The 19,822-nt window shown below is 39.6% G+C and overlaps 2 protein-coding genes across 6 annotated transcripts; both read left to right on the plus strand.

Moving 5' to 3' along the window:
- The first annotated feature begins 309 nt into the window (after positions 1-309).
- On the plus strand, positions 310-7,019 carry LOC144055431 (recombining binding protein suppressor of hairless-like). Of its 4 annotated transcripts, none has more exons than XR_013294877.1 (13): positions 310-534; positions 1,045-1,083; positions 1,298-1,393; positions 1,497-1,662; positions 2,012-2,186; positions 2,277-2,414; positions 2,538-2,650; positions 3,375-3,515; positions 4,288-4,443; positions 4,542-4,645; positions 4,879-5,186; positions 5,296-5,445; positions 6,989-7,019. XR_013294877.1 is itself a non-coding variant. In XM_077571382.1 (12 exons), the coding sequence occupies exons 1-12, from the start codon at positions 515-517 to the stop codon at positions 5,376-5,378; spliced, it is 1,539 nt and encodes a 512-aa protein (XP_077427508.1). In that variant the 5' UTR covers positions 310-514; the 3' UTR covers positions 5,379-5,673. The 4 variants fall into 4 exon arrangements, 2 of the variants coding, with proteins under 2 accessions (XP_077427508.1, XP_077427509.1); XR_013294878.1 differs by lacking the exon at positions 6,989-7,019 and adding an exon at positions 6,966-6,981; XM_077571382.1 differs by lacking the exon at positions 6,989-7,019 and having other exon boundaries at positions 5,296-5,673.
- Positions 7,011-18,859, plus strand: LOC144055429 (uncharacterized). Of its 2 annotated transcripts, XM_077571381.1 has the most exons (13): positions 7,011-7,134; positions 9,251-9,381; positions 10,947-11,058; positions 11,136-11,247; positions 11,348-11,463; positions 11,784-11,961; positions 12,089-12,266; positions 12,361-12,522; positions 13,770-13,870; positions 13,975-14,228; positions 14,975-15,164; positions 15,250-16,298; positions 16,365-18,859. In XM_077571381.1, the coding sequence occupies exons 1-13, from the start codon at positions 7,011-7,013 to the stop codon at positions 16,688-16,690; spliced, it is 3,033 nt and encodes a 1,010-aa protein (XP_077427507.1). In that variant the 3' UTR covers positions 16,691-18,859. The 2 variants fall into 2 exon arrangements, with proteins under 2 accessions (XP_077427507.1, XP_077427506.1); XM_077571380.1 differs by having other exon boundaries at positions 15,250-18,859.
- Positions 18,860-19,822: the final 963 nt, after the last annotated feature.

Raw genomic sequence — 19,822 nt, forward strand, 5'->3', positions numbered from 1 at the left:
AGTTAAAAAAAAAATATATATATATATGTATATATATATTCACAATTTGCATGTAAAGATGTTTTTACTGTTGTGGCCAATTAGCATATGTGATATTTAACTGTCGTCCAGTGTTACAAACACGTCTCTATACTTGCTACATTGCTCAACACAGCGTGGGAACGTAGACTGTAACGTCCTTGAGAGAGAGAAAAAAACAGATGTGTGAGTTCTTGTTGATCTCGCGATAGTGCTGAGCATTCTCAATGGATGTCTATTGTGAGAATTTTCTTGATCACGCGCGACTTTACAACTTTCCCACGCCTGTTTTTTGGGCGCCTCGTCGCGGCTCTTGCCTCCCATTCTTTCTAACCCTTTTGTGCACTCCTGTCCTCCCCGAATTTGGACCAAACTCTTTCTGCATCCGATCTGATTCCGTTGGCCTTGGTGGCATGGTTATAGTGGGCTCGGTGTGGGGTGCCCTCAGGAGGGGTCTCGCGATTTTTCGGGGTGGGAGGGGGGCGTTTTTTGGAAAATGGCGCCTGTTGTTACCGGGTAAGTGGTGATATTACACCGTAAGTGTTTGCTTTGTTGATACTGGTGCAGCACCTGTTGGTTCGCGTACGTTTGAGAAGGTTCTGTGACTCGGTGAGATGTTCAAGCCAAGTTCTGGTGACAGAACCTTGGCTTTTGGACCTGCAGCATATGGACGCATAGTGTCAAACTATGTCAGCAAGTTTGTGTAATTAGCTCGGAATGTTAGCTTGTTTTTCTGTTACTGTGAGACACTAACCTGGGTCATGCATGTATAAATAGTTATTGAGGTTCTCTTCATGAAAAAAGTGTTTTCCTGGTTATAGTATAAGCTTGAATACTTACCAAGTAGATCAACCAACTTTTGCCATTTTTCCCGTATTTTGTGTACTGCAAAGTAACTCAATGCCTCGTCAATATTTGCATAATTGCCTGACAGTGTTTATGCGTGCAACAGCATTACATGCATAATAGTTATCTCTCTCTTTTTAAAACTACATTCACCTTCCATTCTTCTTTTTTCTTTTGCAGTAAGTTTGGTGATATGTGTCAACCTCAACGTTTAACAAGGTAAACTAAAACAGTAAAAAAAAAAAAAATAAAAAAAAAAAAAAATAATAAATATATATATATATATATATATATATTAATATTTTTTTTGTTTTGTTGCTGTGATGTAGAACTGAACTGCATAATATTGATAACTGTTTCCGATTCTAATGTTTTTCGCATGTAATTACATGATGGTGAGTGTACATGTGTTAAAATTTGGTCTTCTTTTTAGGGAGGCAATGAGAATGTACTTAAAGGAAAAAGATGATCAAACAGTCCTCATTCTGCATGCGAAAGTGGCACAAAAGTCCTATGGCAATGAGAAAAGGTATGGGGGGGGGGGGGTCTTGGTTCCATAGAAGGTTTCACACAAAAAGTTTTTTATTTTATTTTTAAGTAATGATTTTATATTTTATTTAAATTTTTTAAAGGTTTTTCTGCCCTCCACCATGCGTTTATCTGCTGGGTAGCGGCTGGAAGAAGAAGCTTGAGAAGATGCAGAATGAAGGCTGCACAGAGCAGGAGGCTCAGCCCTGCGCCTTCATCGGGATTGGCAACAGTGACATTGAGATGCAACAGCTCAACTTGGACGGGAAGGTGAGAACACTATTTTGCCACAGAAGGTGGTGCAAAATAAAGTTCTACAAATACATTTATAATACTATTATTGCAGTTCTATGCTATTGCAAACTACAACCATGATAATAAACATTGTTAGGTTAATACCTCTGTCAGTGTTTGCCAAAATGAAGCATTATTTTACTTGTGTACGCCTAAAACATTTACATACTGTAGATAGTACATCATTGGGTGACTGATGAGTGTACCTTTTAGGGGAACCAAAACAAACTTCATAATTCAGAATTTCCCCACTGTGGGACTGAGAATGTCATTTTGTGTTTCACTTCTGCTTGAACAACATTGGTGTTTTTGTTCCCTGCAATAGAACTTCTGCGCTGCTAAGACCTTATACATCAGTGACACAGATAAAAGGAAACACTTCATGCTGTCTGTGAGGATGCTGTATGCAAATAGCGCCACCATTGGAGGTTTCCTCAGTAAGAGAATCAAAGTGATCTCCAAGCCTTCCAAGAAAAAGCAGTCCTTGAAAAATGCAGACTGTGAGTGTGAACACGTACACAATATGCTGTTTTTGGAATGAATTCGGTAGAGTACGTACCTATTCTCGTGTTTGCCACTATGTCTCACAGTGTGTATTGCATCGGGAACAAAGGTAGCTTTATTTAACCGCCTGCGTTCACAAACAGTCAGCACCAGGTATCTTCATGTGGAGGGTGGAAACTTTCATGCTAGTTCCCTACAGTGGGGAGCCTTCTACATCCACCTCTGTGAGTTCTACTATACACCTATAATTGTGGAGTTCTCTTTCCTGTCTCCACTTGCTCTTTCCTAGCATTGTTTTAAGTCATGTTTTCACACATCAAAATGATGCTTTCTTTCATTTTCTTCAGTGGACGATGACGAATCTGAAGGGGAGGAGTTTGCTGTGCGAGACGGTTACATTCATTACGGCCAGACAGTCAAACTGGTGTGCTCTGTAACTGGCATGGCCCTGCCCAGACTGGTATGCATGTGACTTCACATACACTCTATGGACAAAAGAATTGCGTCACCTGGGCCAACCTACAGGAAGTCAAAAGGATTTTGGAATGTGTCTGCCTGCTCGTTTCTGTGCATTCCTTCAGAAGCACATTTCTGAGGTCAATCATAGTCAGCTAGTCACCTACTGTAGGTCCAACTGCGGAAACAATGTCAAATCTAATGCATCAAAGTGTTCTGTGCGTTAATAGAAGCTAGGATTGTCCAAAATATCTTAGTAAAATGAAGATTTAAGCACAAATGAGTCTCTAATTTGTGACTGATTAATTCATTAAATAGATGTCCCAAAAGTTTTGTCCATATAGTATTATCAGAAGGATATTTTTGACTCAAGTGAGAATTAGTTTTTAATAATGTGGTTTGCATTCAGGATTTTTTATTTTATTTTTCAGGCTAATTTATTAGTTGGTTGTTTTTTTTCTAATGGACCTTCCATAAAGTTTTTCTGCAGCACTGAAGGTTTTCATTGCACAAAATGTTTTTGTAAGATGACAAATTACATTTGCGAAAACAAAGGGGTCAAACCCAATTAAGGAAAATGAGGTTACAAGGTATGCTACAATACTTTTGTCCATATACTGTACCTAATGAGATTTGAAGATTCTACAATATTCTGCTGATGTGCCATGCTTCCTAGAAAGTGTGTGTCTGCTACACATGCTTTTTTTGTGTGTTTGTGACTGTTTAAGGTTATACGCAAAGTGGATAAGCAGGCAGCCTTGTGGGATGCAGACGACCCGGTGTCGCAGCTTCACAAGTGTGCCTTTTACCTAAAAGACACAGAGCGGATGTACCTCTGCCTCTCACAGGACAGAATAATTCAATACCAGGTATGCATAAAGCAATGCACTACAAGTTGACCAGAGATAAAACTAATAATGACAATTCAATGTTGTTCTAATGAGATCTGAATAAATTGGCAGTCTGCACTTAATGGACTAATTCTAATTGTTTACAATATATCAGTGATACTAATGTGTCTTATCTGTGTAGCTAAATTAGGTAATACAATTGAAATATTAGAAACAGCTCTCAGTATGATCCTGCTCAGTTCAAAACCACTACAACAAATAATCAACAAAAAGATGGAAGTAATTGAAGCCCCCACCTCCCTTACAAATAGTAAAAAGTTTCTGTCATTTCACATTTCAATGTAATTTCATGGCACCAATCTTAAACCAAGTAGGCGGGACTTTTGGTGGCTACTTGAACCATCTTAGTGCTACTATACAAGGCTATAGCGCCATCTTGTGGCATTTTAAGATGTTTTACGGAGCACAACAATAGCGAATAGTAGTTAATTTGCAAATAATCGGATAGGTTGAAAAAAATAGTGCATAGAATCCTGAATAGGCAGGGGAAAACTTTGTATTGTTGAATTCTGAATATTGCTCAAAACAGCAGAAATGTGTGGCCTGGTACCAAATGGCCTGTGGACTGGTACTGGGCACCATAAGACTGTGATCAGAACACAGAGCAGTTCACAGAATTTTTAGAGATGCTTTCTTTCACAATCTGGGCTTTGTGCTTCAAACTCTGCTAGTTATTTTTAAGTCTACTTTTATATGTAAACGTTCAGTGTAAAAATATGTGTTGCTTCAGGCTGCACCCTGCGTCAAAGAAGCAAACAAGGAGGTCATTAACGATGGAGCCTGCTGGACCATCATCAGCACAGACAAGGCTGAATATACATTCTATGAGGGCATGGGGCCCGTGACCACTCCAGTCACTCCTGTGCCTGTGGTGGAGAGCCTGCAGGTACACACACACACACATACACACACTTAATAGTTGGACAATGGGCTTTTTGTTACCTTTAAATAATTTTCTCTCTTTTTGTGGTTGTGTCATTTCAGTTAAATGGTGGCGGAGATGTGGCCATGTTAGAGCTGACTGGGCACAACTTTAGCCCCAAACAGAAAGTTTGGTTTGGAGATGTGGAGGCTGATACCATTTATAGGTATGAGTTGTGATTACAATTTTACACAACTCACAAAAACGTTAGTGATAATTGGCTTTCGTGTAAAATTTCTGGATGCACCTGAAATGCAACCTTTACAGGTGAATTTCATTTGACCTTCTCTAAATTTGTTATTGAATTCTTAAACCCTAACATTTTTGTGAGTGGTGTATGTGTGTGTAGACTGCAGACTTTAATCTAAAAAACTGCGTGACATTCACGTGTCTTCCAAGATGCGGCGAGAGCATCCTATGTGTGGTGCCGGACATTTCGGCTTTCAGAGAGGGCTGGCGTTGGGTCAGGCAGCCGGTGCAGGTCCCAGTCACACTGGTCCGCGACGACGGAATCATCTACCCCACCTCCCTCACCTTCACCTACACCTCGGAACCAGGGCCCCGACCCCACTGCAGCGTAGCTGAGGCCATATTGAGGCCACACACCACCTCCTTGTCATCAGCATCGCAGACTTCTTCCTCTTCACCTTCCTCTTCATTGGGCGCACTCACAAATGGCCAGGTGGCTTACAGTAGTCGTGACTCAGGCATGTCATCAGGGTCATCAATCGTGTCGATGTTGTCGTCATGATACTCATGGCGAGCGTGTTGTTTGTCAACACGCACAATGACTAAAATGTTTGTGTTTCTGAGCAGGACCTTTGAGGAGCAAAAGAAATGACTGTTTAGCTCCATCTAGTGGACTGTTTTGGACCTACAATCCCCTTGAAGGATGTTGAACGCAAGACAAGGATGTGCCTTTCAGCTCATTTAACCCTGCAAAGGCTAATGACATTGTTCAAGAATGTGAGTTCATCCATTTGTTGTGTGCAAGGAGCTATTGCTGCAGCAGTTTTTGTATACAGATAGAATACAAATGATTAAACTGTATTATTTGTATTCCTATTACATTTCACAATAGGGGAGTTAAACTCAATTTAAGTGGGGTTTGCTGGAGATAGTCTGGGCAGAATTAAGTATTCCACAAAAAGGGCTTTAAGTATCCAAAAAAAAAAAGAAAAACAAATTCTGTTTCCCCGAAAGTTGAGCTATGCACTCATAAGTTAAAAAAAAAAAAAAAAAAAAAATCAGGGCAATGACATGGCAAAAAACGTGGGGGTGTGAGTTTGACTGTTCCCTCCCTCCCTGTTCTACAAGCTTTTGGCGAGGTACAGTTTACATACCATTTACATAGAAATTTCACTTAACTCTATAGTAAAATATTATTTTGAGTACATCATTTAGCAACACGAGCAGGACAATATATTAGAAACACCTCTCGGTATGATGCAGTCACTGCACACTATAAACAATAATAAACATTTTGTTACATTGAAACCTTTGTGTCAATGAATTCAACCAACATTATAGCCTGAACTGATATAGCTATGGTAATGGATCTCATTAGATTTTGCATGTGTTCCTAGTATTCAAGTACCTAGCTCAATCCTGCAGGGTCCCTGTTGGGCATAGCTAGAGGTCAAAGCTATGCCACTATTTTTAAACTGGGAGCCAGATTGCTGGAATGAAACCTTACACTTTGTTAGGCTACTGTTAGCGCGGGTGTGAGTCTGTTTGTGTCCTTTGCGCTATTAATGTTTCTGCATAATCATTTGAGTTCTAAAGGTTGTAGCGCATGTGTGTTCAATTTGATCACACACACGCATGTAGACAGCACCACCAACATGTAGGCAAAGTTAATTGCCACAGTTTGAAGTCTTGTGAAAATAGTCATTCAAGTCTCGGTCCCAGCAGAATTTATGTTATGCTATGCCTATCTTGATCTCAAGCAAAATCTTTGAAAGGGGGACTTTTTATGTCACCTAAATCAGTACTGTATTCCTAATACAAAACAAAGATGACGGGAAAAAATTCCAATCTGCATATTGGTGGCCAAGGCATGGACTGTTTGTGTTTTTTTTTCACCCTCTACATATTTGGGATGGGGGTTGGTGTGTGAGGAAACCTAATAATGTGATGAGACCCTGTTACTGGACTGAGACAGAGTGAGAGAGGCTTCTTGAGGTCTTCACACTGCTGGGAGAGAGCACTGAATGACAGGATTTGAGTGTGGATCTGGATACAGAATAGATTCCAGGTGAACACTCGGAAATAGGATTAAAGACATCAGGTGCTCAACGTCACCCTTTGGATGTTATATTGCTGTGTGATCACAAGATAGGACTTCAAGATGGAACAGTCTCTGGATGCGCCATAATATGGCCTACGGAATATAACTGCAATATTTTTTCTGGAATTACACTGGGTAGCGTTTTAGGCACTGTCCGGTTGCCTTTGGCACTTGAACATTTTGATTAATCCCGCAGTCTGCATTTGATTTTTGTTTCAGGAATTATTTCTCAACTTTCAAAATGCTGCCCTTTTCGCTGTTTTTATTCCTCGTTTTCCCTGCTGCTCTTTTGGTCGCTGCGCAAAGTGCCGGTGACCTGCAGAGTGTCAGCTTCACAAGTGTGGACACAGGCTTCAATCCTGGGGGTAAGTTGAATGAATGAATCACACACCTTTCATTGTACTACACAGAACAAATGCTGTAGTAGTGTGTGTGTGTGTGTGTGTGTGTTTATAATATGGACAAAGACTTGATAAAACTAGAAACTAGGTCTACTAATAGCATCACTAGGCAGAACATATAAACATACAAATTACCCTTCCTTCGTCTCAATGGATTGCCAGCTAACGTGGAAGATAAAACAAGCGTTGCCCCCTACCAGAACGCCATGTACACCCTCCCCCTCTTATCCTCATCTCAATTTATCCAGAAGATATCAAGTGGGATACTTTGTTGTTGTCTACACTACAGCCATGCATTTCCTGACTGTGACCATCTTTAGAATGTCCTCTGGTTACTATTGCGATTGTGAAATACTTCACTTTAAAATTAGACAGCTGAGGCCTACCTGTGTTGTGTAAACATCTTATAAAAAATAAAATAAAAAGGCTCACAAACAGTGTTTGGAAAGTCTTTGCATGTTGCAAGTTTTTATAGTTAATAAAAATATTAACAAAATAAATATAATTAAAATAGAACAAACATTTAATTTCCAAAATTAAAAAAAAATCTATCCATCCACCGATTTTACGATCCACTTAGGCATATAGCTTAATCCTCACAGGGGTGCTGGAGCCTATCCCAGCTGTCTTTGGGCAGTAGGTGGGGGAAATGACAAATAAAACTAAAACTGAAACTACATCTTATGTTTATAAGATTAAAAGTAACTAAAATCCTAGCGAAAATCTTTTTGTTTTCATCTTTCTGTTCATATCGCACATGAGCTTTCTGGGTTCATTTGAAATATTTGTATTATTATTGTATTTCCATATAGAAGAAGGAGCATTAAACAGTCAACAAATATAATAATAAAACTAATATAAAGTATTACAAAATAAAAATCAACAAACCTTCCCTAAAAAGTAATTAAAACTAACTCAATTTAAAAAAATAAAAAACAAAATAAAAATGAACTATAAAAAAAAAATCCAGAACTATTCGTCTGTAACTGGCATATAGAGTACAACACTGACATTTTCCATCCATCAGCAAAGAACTGCAGGATTTCATCAGCAACCAAGGGATAATGAACCTTGTTTTCGTCATGGTGTAAGATGTTGAACAGATGGGAACAGCTTTTTATTTTTGTCAAATTAAATTTAACATAGGATACAGGCAATGGTAATATTTGCACAAAGAAGCAAGCATCTCTGGAGCTTGCTCATATACTCGTTTAACAAGCAGGCCTTTTGACGTGTTGCCTCTTTAGCTCACAAGAGCACTAAGATGTCTGAATCACAGAGACAAAAATGGGTTGTGACTAAGAGGCCTGGAAAAATAGTAAGCTGTAGGTCATTTTCCCGTACGGTGTCTTGTGTATTAAGATCTCAATTTAGGAGCATGCTGTACAGTTCAACTCCAATCCAAAACGGTTTGTTTTCATATAATTAATGACTTACCAGGTCAAAATGAAGCACATATTTTCTAGAACTATATTAAACTTGTTCCTTTTATAGAACCATATTATAACAACCCCTGCCTTAACTTAATGTGGAACAATAATGAAATTCTCACAATGAAACATTTACATTAGAACAAAGTATACAAGAAAAAAAATAACCCTAAAGTGAAGGGTTATTTTTTCATTGTTGTTTTTTTGACAGATGGTACTCTATTGGTTTTAAACTATAAGAACATTAAACACAAATGGTACTGTATTTGTTTTACATTGGAACCAATGTAAACAAAATGGACAATCTTGCTATTGTTTTTTAAATAATAACTATAAAGAAAACAACAACAAAAGAAAGAGCCATGAAACTGCATGTTAGTTCTACTGCAACTGTAACTTCAAGAACCAAAGCAAGACAGTCGCATTTAAAAGAACTACAAATAAAATTGCAATATTTTGTTTATAAAAGAAATAAAGAGTATTGATAGTATTTTTTGAACATGCGGTACAAAACAACTAATGCTATGTACTGCCAGTTGTAAAAGGAGTAGGCATAGGTTAAAAGTTCCAGATGAAGCATGAATTAATGTACTGATTGAAATATCATGTTATTCTGCATAGTAACAGTGTAATTCATTTGGCCCACGTAGACCCATGCATGGTGGTGTCCCCACCGTGTATAAGTGAGGCTGATCGTTACAGCCTGGAGGCCCTGCAGAGCATCCATCAAATGATGGACGATGACAAGGATGGAGGGATTGAGGTGGAGGAGAGTGTGGAGGTACAATGTTCTCTTATTCATGCGCAAATATTTTTCATGTCCTCTTCAGTTGCCAGAAACATACAGGATAAAATCACTGCAAGGCAACAGGTGCGCTGGCTGAAGGAAGCGTCCAATGCTACTTCAAGGATAGCAACAGTTTAACTTGGCTTTTGGCACTCTGACAAATGTGGTTTGCTCTCATAGACTTGCACTAATAGGAAATTGCAGACCCAGCCTTATAAATGCAACATGAGCCATCTGCACTCCAAGATCTTGATTTATTTTATGCAAAGCACACTGGTAATGATCCAAAAGTATGTAGCAAACCAATGTTGATCCATACATACCCAACGGTCTATTTGCTTTTGAGAAAATATTTAGTAAGAAACAAAACGTGACATCAAAGTTTTAAATAAATTATCTGCTGAAACAAAGCAAAACTAATAACCTAATTAACTAATTCACCATATGCGACTTTTGCGATTGCCCTTTCACCTTCCAGAATTCACTTGCAAGCTACATTATACAAGCCAGTCCTCAAGTTACGGGTGCCATAGAGACGTCAAGGGAGGGACATGATCAGAGCGCAGTCCCAAGATGTCTTCAATCATCAAATGAAGCCTTCATCTCTATCCAAGGCTACATTTTTGGACACACAAGCGTCTGCGTCCTTTCTAAATACATAAACAAGTGACTACTTATCTCTATAGTATGTAGCATACCACCCAGTATATTTATTTTGGAAAGGTTTGACGGAGGCGCCTAAATTGTGTGGGACTTTAGGCCCCTGGCAGGGTCAATGGCAAGACGTACTAGGACCTTGGTGGTTACAGAAGCTGGCTCTAGGGACGTGGAATGTCAAATCTCTGTCAGGGAAGAAACCTGATCAAGAACTTCCGACTAGATACTGTCAGGCTCACCTCGAGACACCGTTTGGGACCTGCTCTAAGTCCTCTTGAGTGGGGTTGGACTTCGTTTCACTCTGAAGAGACTATCTTGCTGGCTGGGCTCAGAACGTCTCGGGATCTCTGGCTTGGAAGATTAAAGTCTGAGCTTCAAGTCCTAAAATGCTGCCCCCACTAATGAAAACATTAAATCAATGACTTAACTTGTAAAGTGTTGTACAAAATAGGCTGTCACATATTAAATTGTAAAGTGCAGTCTGAAGGCTTGTTAATCTTTAGCTGGGAGCAAGTTTATACAGTGAGTAAAATGTGCTTCTTGATGGTCAACAACATTGGTTGTACAAATTATCCGACTAATAGCACAGGATTTAGAGAGCCAATCAGAATATTGGGGGTTTGGGTTTGTGTGCAGCTCAAGTTAATGAACTTGAAATGCTTCGCCAGCCAAGTGTAAATGTATTGTGACAAGTGGAGACACATTACTCCCATATCTCGAATTCTCAACCTAAATATACACAGAGAAGAATATTAAAAATACACTTTTGCAGTAAGACCAGCATATACAGTCAGTGCGCAGTATATTTTGCAATGTGCTTTTAACCGGTTTCTGCTGACTCCATACCGTTGCTTTTTTAACATTGTATTTTTTAAAATAAGTCCCCACTTCCTCTCCTGTAGTTCATCATCGAAGACATGAAGCAGCAGCAGACCAACAAACATAGCCACCTGCACCGAGAAGACCAACACATTACAGTGGAGGAACTTTGGAAAGGCTGGAAATCATCAGAAGGTGTTTGTCCAGGAGATGAAATGTGTCCAAAAACATGTGAAACATCACCATGTCTCACTTGTAGTCTCACTTCCTAGTTCATAATTGGACCCAAGACGACGTTATCCGCTGGCTCAGGGAGTTTGTCGAGTTGCCGCAGTATGAGAGGAACTTTAAAGACTTCAAAGTCAATGGAAACACACTCCCAAGGTGATCATATTCTCTGGCCAAGCAAATGTCTGAAAACACACTGATCTTAATTACAAAAAAAGAAAGAAAGAAAAACAGCTCCTCTTTGTCTTTTCTGTAGGATTGCAGCCAATGAGCCTTCATTCCTGAGTGGCCAGCTGAGAGTTCAGGATCAGAGGGACAAACAGAAGCTCAACATTAAAGCTCTTGATGTAGTGCTGTTTGGACCACCGACACGTAAGGATAATTAATGAATGCTCATCTCTTTTAAAACAAGTTTCTCCAAATTTGAAGGACAACTCATGACAACAACAATGCTGTGATCGAATTTTTACGCCTGGAGAGCTCCAGAGAGTTTACAAGTTTTACATGATCAATTTCTGGATCAATAAAATCCCTTAACTCCAGGTGGCAACATTTTATTAGTATTCACAGGAGGAAAGATAACACTTCATTTCAGCTGATATTGATTATTATGAAGTCGAGAAGAAGCAATCAACCACTTATCCATGAAAAAGTCATTATATTTAATCATAACCATTCTTTTCGTTTTGCAGGCCCTCCTCACAATTACATGAAAGACCTTCTGCTCATTGTGTCAGTGGTGATGGGAGTTGGGGGATGCTGGTTTGCTCAGGTCCAGAACAAAAGCAGCAAGATCCACATAACCAAGATGATGAAGGATCTGGAAAGTCTGCAGCGGGCTGAACAAAGTCTCCTAGACATGCAGGAACAGTATGGATGCAGGGCAAATTCCATCTTCAATGCCAAGAATTGACATTGTCAATGTGACTGTGACTGTGAAATTAAACAACAAAAGTCAAAACCAAATAAATCCTAAACTATTCTAACCCTGATTCAGACTGGAGCGAGCCCAGGAGGAGAAACGCAATGTGGCAGAGGAGAAGCAATACTTGGAGGAGAAAATGCGGGATGAGATCATGGGGGCACAAGAGGAGGCCCATCGCCTGCAAGAGCTGAGGCAGGGGGCCGTCAGTGAGCTCAGCCGACTTCGATATGCAGAAGAGGAACTTGTGCAGGTACTGTAGGTGCAATGGCTAATTAAAGTCAATGTACAAAGGTCGGTCAAATTCATAACAAACCATTTAAAGCCTGAACATATCACCGTCTCAGGTCCGTGGAGCACTAAGGCAGGCAGAAAAGGACATGCATGCTACTTGGACTGCCTCAGATGTCCTCCAGCAGTGGCTCCAGTTAACACATGAAGTTGAGGTCCAGTACTACAATGTCAAGAAACACAGTGCTGAATTACAGCTTGCCACTGCCAAAGAAGAGGTGATGCATGGGAAAATACAGTATGCCATAAAAGTTCTAGGATTGGTGTCACAAAAGACATATTTCAAACCCAAGCTACAAACCAAAGCTGGGGAAAACCATCGTTACATCGGCCCGACATTGACGGATGTGCACCTTTTCGGTGAGTGCTTCCACATTTTCGGAAAGGACTGAGAAGGACCATCTGTCCGGACCCGGATTGACCGACGTAAACCTGCTTCAGTCGGTGCTGAGTCTATATACTTTTTCGCTACACTCACCAAAAATGCGGAAGCACTCGCTGAAAGGATGGCATCCGCCAATAACGGGGTGTGGAGGATCTCGGAAGAATCCTTACAGGGGTGCAAATAGACCTGGAGAGTGCCTTAGATTCTGTTTTGTAGAAAACACTACTTCACCTTTATATTTTTTGCAGGATCGTGAGTGGCCGGCGGCAACAATGAATACACAGAGACTTGATATGCTTTGCTAGAATAACTGTCTTTTATTCCCCGCAAACAGCAATCAACATTTTTATACTGTGCTAGAATAATCGTACGTTTTATTCCTCGCAAACAGTAATCTACACCTGTGCTTTGCTAGAATGATTGTACCTTTTATTCCCCGCAAACAGCAATATTCACAACTTGCTTTGCTAGAATGATTGTACCTTTTATTCCCCGCAAACAGCAATAATCACAACTCGATTTGCTAGAATAATGGTGTCTTTTATTCCCCGCAAACAGCAATCAATACACTACAACGTTAAGCAGCATAATATGATCATCATCAGCGCTTACCTTGACACTAGACTGGAGAGCCCACAGTCTGGGTAGAACGAGCTGCAAAACGGCTGGGCAATCGTACGTATTCCGCAGCTGACTCTGTCCGGACCGTGTGCCGCTCCGTCTTTTATTCGTTAGCGTGGGAAACCGGGCTAGCCAAGCCCTTTCTCAGACACTTTCGAAAACATGTTTTGCAAAGCAGGGAAGGCTGTAGTATAAACAAGGAAGAGTTCCCAGGCTGATCCCGCCCTTTATTTACAAATTATTGGGCACCTGGATTCGTACAACAGTTCAGGACAACAACATATCCTTATATAAGAGGTTACATGAGGACATATCAAACCATGTTTTTTTCCCCTTCAGATTCCAATACAGTATTTGTTACCCCAATGCTGGAACTTGTCTGACATATATGCGCATACCAACTAATAGTTACTGACTAAACACTTCAACCTAAATATCTGCTTGTGTACTTTTATTCAGGCCGAAAAAATTAAAAAGAAGAGAAGCTCAGTGCTTGGGACTCTCCATGTTGCCCACAGTTCATCTTTGGATCAGGTTGACCACAAGATACTAGAGGCAAAGTGAGTTACATAACTATAGTTAGGTTTTACTTGAGTCTCCTAAAATAAATCTGTCTCTCCAAGAGGAGATAAATATAGCCCTAATGTCTATCTATCTCCAAAAGAAATGCCTTGTCAGAGGTAACAGCATGCCTGCGGGAACGTCTCCATCGCTGGCAACAGATAGAGCGCATCTCTGGCTTCCCGATCATCAGGAATCCTGGCCTTTCGAACCTCACTGCTCTGCTCTACTCAGACTCACTCGCTGCGGGTTTTCCCCGAGTACCTCAGCCATCTTGCTTGTGGCACAGCTCAGTTCATGGGTCAATTGAAGACCTGTTGGAAGAGTCTTCTGCTGCTATCCTACCTCAAATTCCAGGTAAGGTACCACAAGATTTTCCTTTGTTTTTTTGAGAGGGAACAGAGTGCTATCCACTGCTGCCTCCAGAGGCACAGTAACAGGGTACGTAAAGCAAACAACTCGACAGCCTCTCCATCCACCAACAAAATGTCTGACTTCGAGGTCCAGCTCTTTCAAACTGAAACTTATGAATCGGAGCCCTGATGCTAAATCTGATACTGCAACAAGCCTACTTTGTAGTTATTTTAGTAAAAGAAACAAAGCCACTCCTTAGTTTCTGCTTAGAATTTTTGTTTACCGCTTTGCATATATTCATGGAACATATAGTTTCTGAAAACTACATACATTATTTGGGAATTATATATCCTAATCTCGTGTTGATCAGAGTTGAGATGTGAGGGTTTAGTGGACCTCAGAGGATTTGAATTTGGGCACTGGCACTAGATTCGTGTTCAAAACTTCAGTTCCAACTGTTCTCTAACCCAATCTTTGAGACTTTTTGTGTGGAGTTTGCAAGTTGTAAAATAAATTTTCTCCATAGTTCTTTGATATCTTGCACAGCCCAAAACATGTTAACAGGTCAATTTCCCAGTACCTTCACCTTTGTCCTTACAAATGAGTTTAAAGAAGTGCCTAGAATCTGGTAAATTGTAGTAGTAAGTGATACGTTAGCTGAGTTGGGGCGGCCCTTCTTTTTGTGCCTCTTTCTGTTTGCTTGCTATGGGTTACTTTTACTCATTGGTTTGCATTATGTCTTACTATAGTTCCAGGTGCACAACTTAAGAATTCTCCTCGAAACCGAACATCTACTATGCGCCGATCACGTCGACATGGTGTCACACAACCACCAACCACTCTACTCTCGGCAGATCCTGATCTTCTCATCCCAATTCGAGCTCCCTATGCTTGTTTTGATGAGGATGATGGAGTCTTTCGAAGAGCCATTAAGAAACAGTAAGTCTCTGATTCAATACAATATTTTGAAAGCTTTGATTCAAATTGCCAACGTTAATCTTTTCTCTGCTTCACTTTTCAATAGAGACTCCCAAGAAAGGTTCTCTGATTCTGACCATTCCACCTCACCTCCTCATAGCAAAATGTACTCTTGTTCTCCTGCTGATGCCTCCCATAGAAAGCTATATCATGACGATACAGAACCTTTTGCAGAAAGATCCGCGGTAAAGCCTGTGAGTAAAGAATTGGAAGCCGATGTTGAATCTCCAGTTAGAACATTTTCTATGGAGGATCTTCAAACTCCCGTCGATATTTCCTGCAGGAAGATGGCAAAAGATAAAGCTTTGGACATGTCTTTGGAAAATCCTTCGATGATGACCTCAAAAGGCGGGTCTTTAATTGAGGCGCCATTCAGGAGAAGATCCAGAGATAGGAGTGAACTTGCGTTGGATTTTGTAATTAGAAAAGTATCATCCAATGAATTAGATGCAGAATTTCCACCCAGGAAAATAGACAGAGAAATAATAGAGGATGTTACAGACAATCTATCGAGGAGTATACCTAAAGATCGAGGTGATTTACCACTCGAAGTCAGGAAGATTGTTTGGGATGAAGTTGAGGCATCAGAATTGGGACAAAAGAAGTTATCAAGAGCTACGATGGGGGCTTCCGTAGACAGTGGCTCTAGAAAGTTACTGGAGGGTTCTGAATGTCCATTTGACTCGGTAGCTAGAAGGATTACGAGAGACTCAATGGGAATGTCCTTGGATGGAAGTTCTAGGCCACTTGATTCCTCTGTGAGGGGGACCGCCAAAGACAAAATGGTCGAGGCCCCTACATTACCCTCAAGAAAAATCTCAAAAGAGGGCTATTTTGCAGACACTGGTTCCGTAAAGGAAACAGAACATGTGCCTCACACATCTTCATCAGAGAAGCAAGAGTTCGCTTCAGAACCATCAATAAGTAGGAGGCCATGTAAAGAGGATCTCGTATCTCTCAGAAGGAAGACACCCCGAATGCCAAGAGATGACCAGATTTCACAAGAAATGACCCCAAGGGATAGAGTTGAATCACTTGTAGAAACACATCGTCCTCCAATCATGAGGGAAGGGTCCGAAGATTCCTCCGCACCAGGTGAAACTCAGCAGCCAGACCTTACGTTTAGCTCCGGCGTACCATTATCACCACCGTTATCTGCAGATATTTTTGCAGCTGGTCCATTGAGCCAGCTCGTTTATGACGGAATCCTGGAGAAGTCTTGCAACTCCACGGCAGCGACCCCGACGAGCCTTTCTGCCTCGACTCCCAACCTTCCCCAGAGCTTCCCCAGGTTTCTGGCAGAGTCCGAAGCACCGGTGGCACCAGCAAGAGCAACCTGCCAATCCACCTCATCCTCGTCTGAAGTGAAAGATGACAGAAATAGGGATAAAGAGAAGAGCAAGAAGTCCTTGAAGCTGAAAAATCTTTTCAAAAAGAAAAACGAGGCAACGACAGAGAAGATACAAAGCGGTCTTCAGAAACTCTGACGACGGATGGGGCAGTCATCCAGTATATCTTTCATTTTAAGGTAATACTTTTGCACAGTTTTCTTGAGTTACCATCTACAAAACATCAAAGAGATATTATCATATTGTCTCAAATAGCGGCCTCCGAGTAATTGCCCGGGATTTGGAACACGTAAGCACGTAAGCACGTAAGCACGTAAGCACGTAATCCCCCAAAACACCTCCTTTATCGCCCCTCGGGAAAATTTATGGATTTGACTGGAATGACTTTTACCATCCGATACACTTCACTTGGTCGTTTCATAGACAGACATTAATGTTCACATATAGAGCATAAAAAAAGTTAACCACCGAGCCCAGTTGAAATCCATCGTGGGTGCCTGGCGTGCTTTGAGGGTGTTGGGGGGGCAACTCGTGCACACTGGATTACCAGTCACATCTGTGTCGCAGCTTCAAGAAATTGTGACGTCGGTGTCAGAGAACATTGAGAACCGTAAACAAAAACGATATTTCGACTGGCTTTTTCTTCCTCAGTTCATTCACTGAATTGAATGAATGGTGCACCACTAATCAATATCACAGTATCTGTATTTGAGTAAGATGCTCTGTTAAAGTGTATCAACTTTTACATTGGAATCAGTTTTTCTTTGTCTTAAGCATATTTAGCGATGCTGTTTTTGTTTAGTTTTTTTGTTATCTAAGGCCTGCGATTTATTTTGGTTACAAATTCCATTTAATCTACATTTTTACGACAGTTATAAAAGCACACATCAATTAGTTTGTTCTTGAGCCCATTCTGGCATTTATAATATTGTATATGAAAATGAGTCAGATGTTTTTCTTTATATTTGTTTTTATTACGTAATGCACCTGTAATCATTCGTCAGGTAATTTAAAGTCCTATTTTATGCATTTGAAAAAAGAGTAATTTAGTTTGGCTTCTCAACATTTTTTTATGCTTTAATGATTGCTTTGCTGTTGATTAAATATAATATGTCACCTTATAAAATGTATAAAACTGCGAATGCCTTGATCTTTTAATGAATGTTTTGTACAGTTTCACTGCTGTGCATGAGACTATCACATAGTTTTAGAGAGGTGAGGTTAGGAAATAAACCATAAGAAGACTAAATCTCGGGTTCTTGATGTTTTATTAACTTGAAAGTGATAAACTATTGAATGTGAGCTGAAGGAGTAAAAATCCAAATTTGAGCAATTAGGGTGTTCTTAAACCACTCCCACTACTGCCATACTATCCCCCACTTAAGCACACCCCCCCCCCCCCCCCCGAGTGTTTACCTAGACAATAATTGTATTGATTTGTTTTTTGCTTAATTAGTGAGTTTTGTATTTCTATACCGTATGATCGTTATTTTGGTGGCATTTTTGGGGGGGTGACATTTTCTATCTTTTTTCCTTGCTGTGGATCAGTGATCAAGTCGCAAGGACTACATATTTGCTGTTTAATAGTCAAATCAACCGATTTGACAACACAGAAGTCTTATAAATGTGCAGAATGTATTAATCGGATCATCTAAAGGTGCCCTTAATTTTTTTTGTCAGGTTAATACACATACGCAGATAATTCATTCATAAATCACTGACACTTTTACTACTTGTTTGTTTGCAAAGAGTGGCCAATGTTGTTTCATATTTTCACGGAAACATTTGCATATTTGATGACTGTGTTTTTGCAACCTTTCATAAGTTTTGCATTTCTTACTATCAGCAGCACTTTTGAGGTGTTTTATCTGAAAACTGACTACTGAAATGTAAATTTAACTGCCAGAATGCATAAATTAACACAAAAAGGATCACCTACCTTTGTAAGTAATACAATTTGCTTTAATCACAATGATTTTTTTAATGTTTTGTAATAAGCATTAAATAATTGTATATGTTTAATGGAAACTTGAAATGTTTATGCAATTGAAGGATCAATTACATTCATTGTTTACAAAGTTAATCAACTTGAGGAATGCATCTTAATTCATATACATGTTTATGAGACATGTCATTGTGATGTTTGTTTGATTGATTGGTTATTTAGAAACACAAGCTAAACATTTATTTGCATTATATGATAACTTTTATTGTTTCATTATTTGAGCCCTACAATTCTGACTGAACTGTAGAAAGCCAATACCATTGATTGTTCACACTTTCTTACAAATAAATTAAGTAATTGTTAATGTTTTACAGTTTGCCCATTTTTTTCCAATCTTTTTTTTTTTGTCATGGCATTATTTTTCAACTCGTAATGCAGTGAAATTAGCCTTTATAAGTACTGAAGAGAAGAGAATTCATTTTGTAAAGGCAAGAAATATATTTTTTTATGTTATACACACAACCATAATTTTATTAGTACATTTTTTATTTTAGATATTAAATCTATTTATTTATTTATTTTAAGGGATGCAGTGTCCTGCATTGTTTGTCCACCAGGGGTCAGGAGTGCTTTATCTAGACCTGTTTATGGTTATTGGTTGTTACAGGAAATTCAATTTTGTCTAACTCTCTTTCCACTAGGATTTTCTGGTTCAAAATAATAATGAATAATTATGCTACATGGTCGTAAGGGTAAGGATGGTGTGATTTCACCTTCACCATTAACAACAATTAATTTAAGTGGCATGGAAACGAGAACAAACCAGTTTTTTTTTTTTATTGTAATTGCTACTAAGGTCTATCAGCTCGTAGTAGTCACCAGGAAAGCAGTCACCACTCACACTGCCATCAGAAGTGTTTGCATGCTTTGACAGGATGCAGCGTGACAATATGCAAATGATAACAACTTTTTTCACTATATCGACTATGTTTACTACATATACAGTACGGCCTATATGAATCTATAATAGTATCAAAGTTTGGCGTTGCTTTACAACGATAATTATGAAACCATTCTCAGCTTTGACGGACACTTCAATGTGTTCTCTATTGTGGTTATTACATAAACCTTCAATACTCTTTGTAGAAACGTTTCCAGTGCAAGAAGAAGAATCAATCTAAATGATGCCAATATACATGATCCAGATCAGTTAAACCCCCCCTAAAATAAGTGACAATCAATTTATGGTTAACGTGGGCTAAGCGCAGTGCAGCTAAATTAAAACTGACGGGCGAGCTACCAAAGTCCAGAGTGATCCAGTGATC

Source organism: Vanacampus margaritifer, chromosome 7 (genome assembly GCF_051991255.1).
Source record: "Vanacampus margaritifer isolate UIUO_Vmar chromosome 7, RoL_Vmar_1.0, whole genome shotgun sequence".
NCBI lineage: Eukaryota > Metazoa > Chordata > Actinopteri > Syngnathiformes > Syngnathidae > Vanacampus > Vanacampus margaritifer.

What these genes read in the sequence shown, in the direction of transcription:
- LOC144055431 (XM_077571382.1), top strand. Translation starts at nt 515, where the DNA reads ATGGCGCCTGTTGTTACCGG. An exon ending in ATGGCGCCTGTTGTTACCGG is followed by an intron (nt 535 to 1,044) that starts GTAAGTGGTGAT and finishes TTTCTTTTGCAG; the next exon opens with TAAGTTTGGTGATATGTGTC. An exon ending in AGCCTTCTACATCCACCTCT is followed by an intron (nt 2,415 to 2,537) that starts GTGAGTTCTACT and finishes CATTTTCTTCAG; the next exon opens with TGGACGATGACGAATCTGAA.
- LOC144055429 (XM_077571380.1), top strand. Translation starts at nt 7,011, where the DNA reads ATGCTGCCCTTTTCGCTGTTTTTATTCCTCGTTTTCCCTGCTGCTCTT. An exon ending in AGGCTGGAAATCATCAGAAG is followed by an intron (nt 11,059 to 11,135) that starts GTGTTTGTCCAG and finishes CTCACTTCCTAG; the next exon opens with TTCATAATTGGACCCAAGAC. An exon ending in CAGAAGAGGAACTTGTGCAG is followed by an intron (nt 12,267 to 12,360) that starts GTACTGTAGGTG and finishes TCACCGTCTCAG; the next exon opens with GTCCGTGGAGCACTAAGGCA.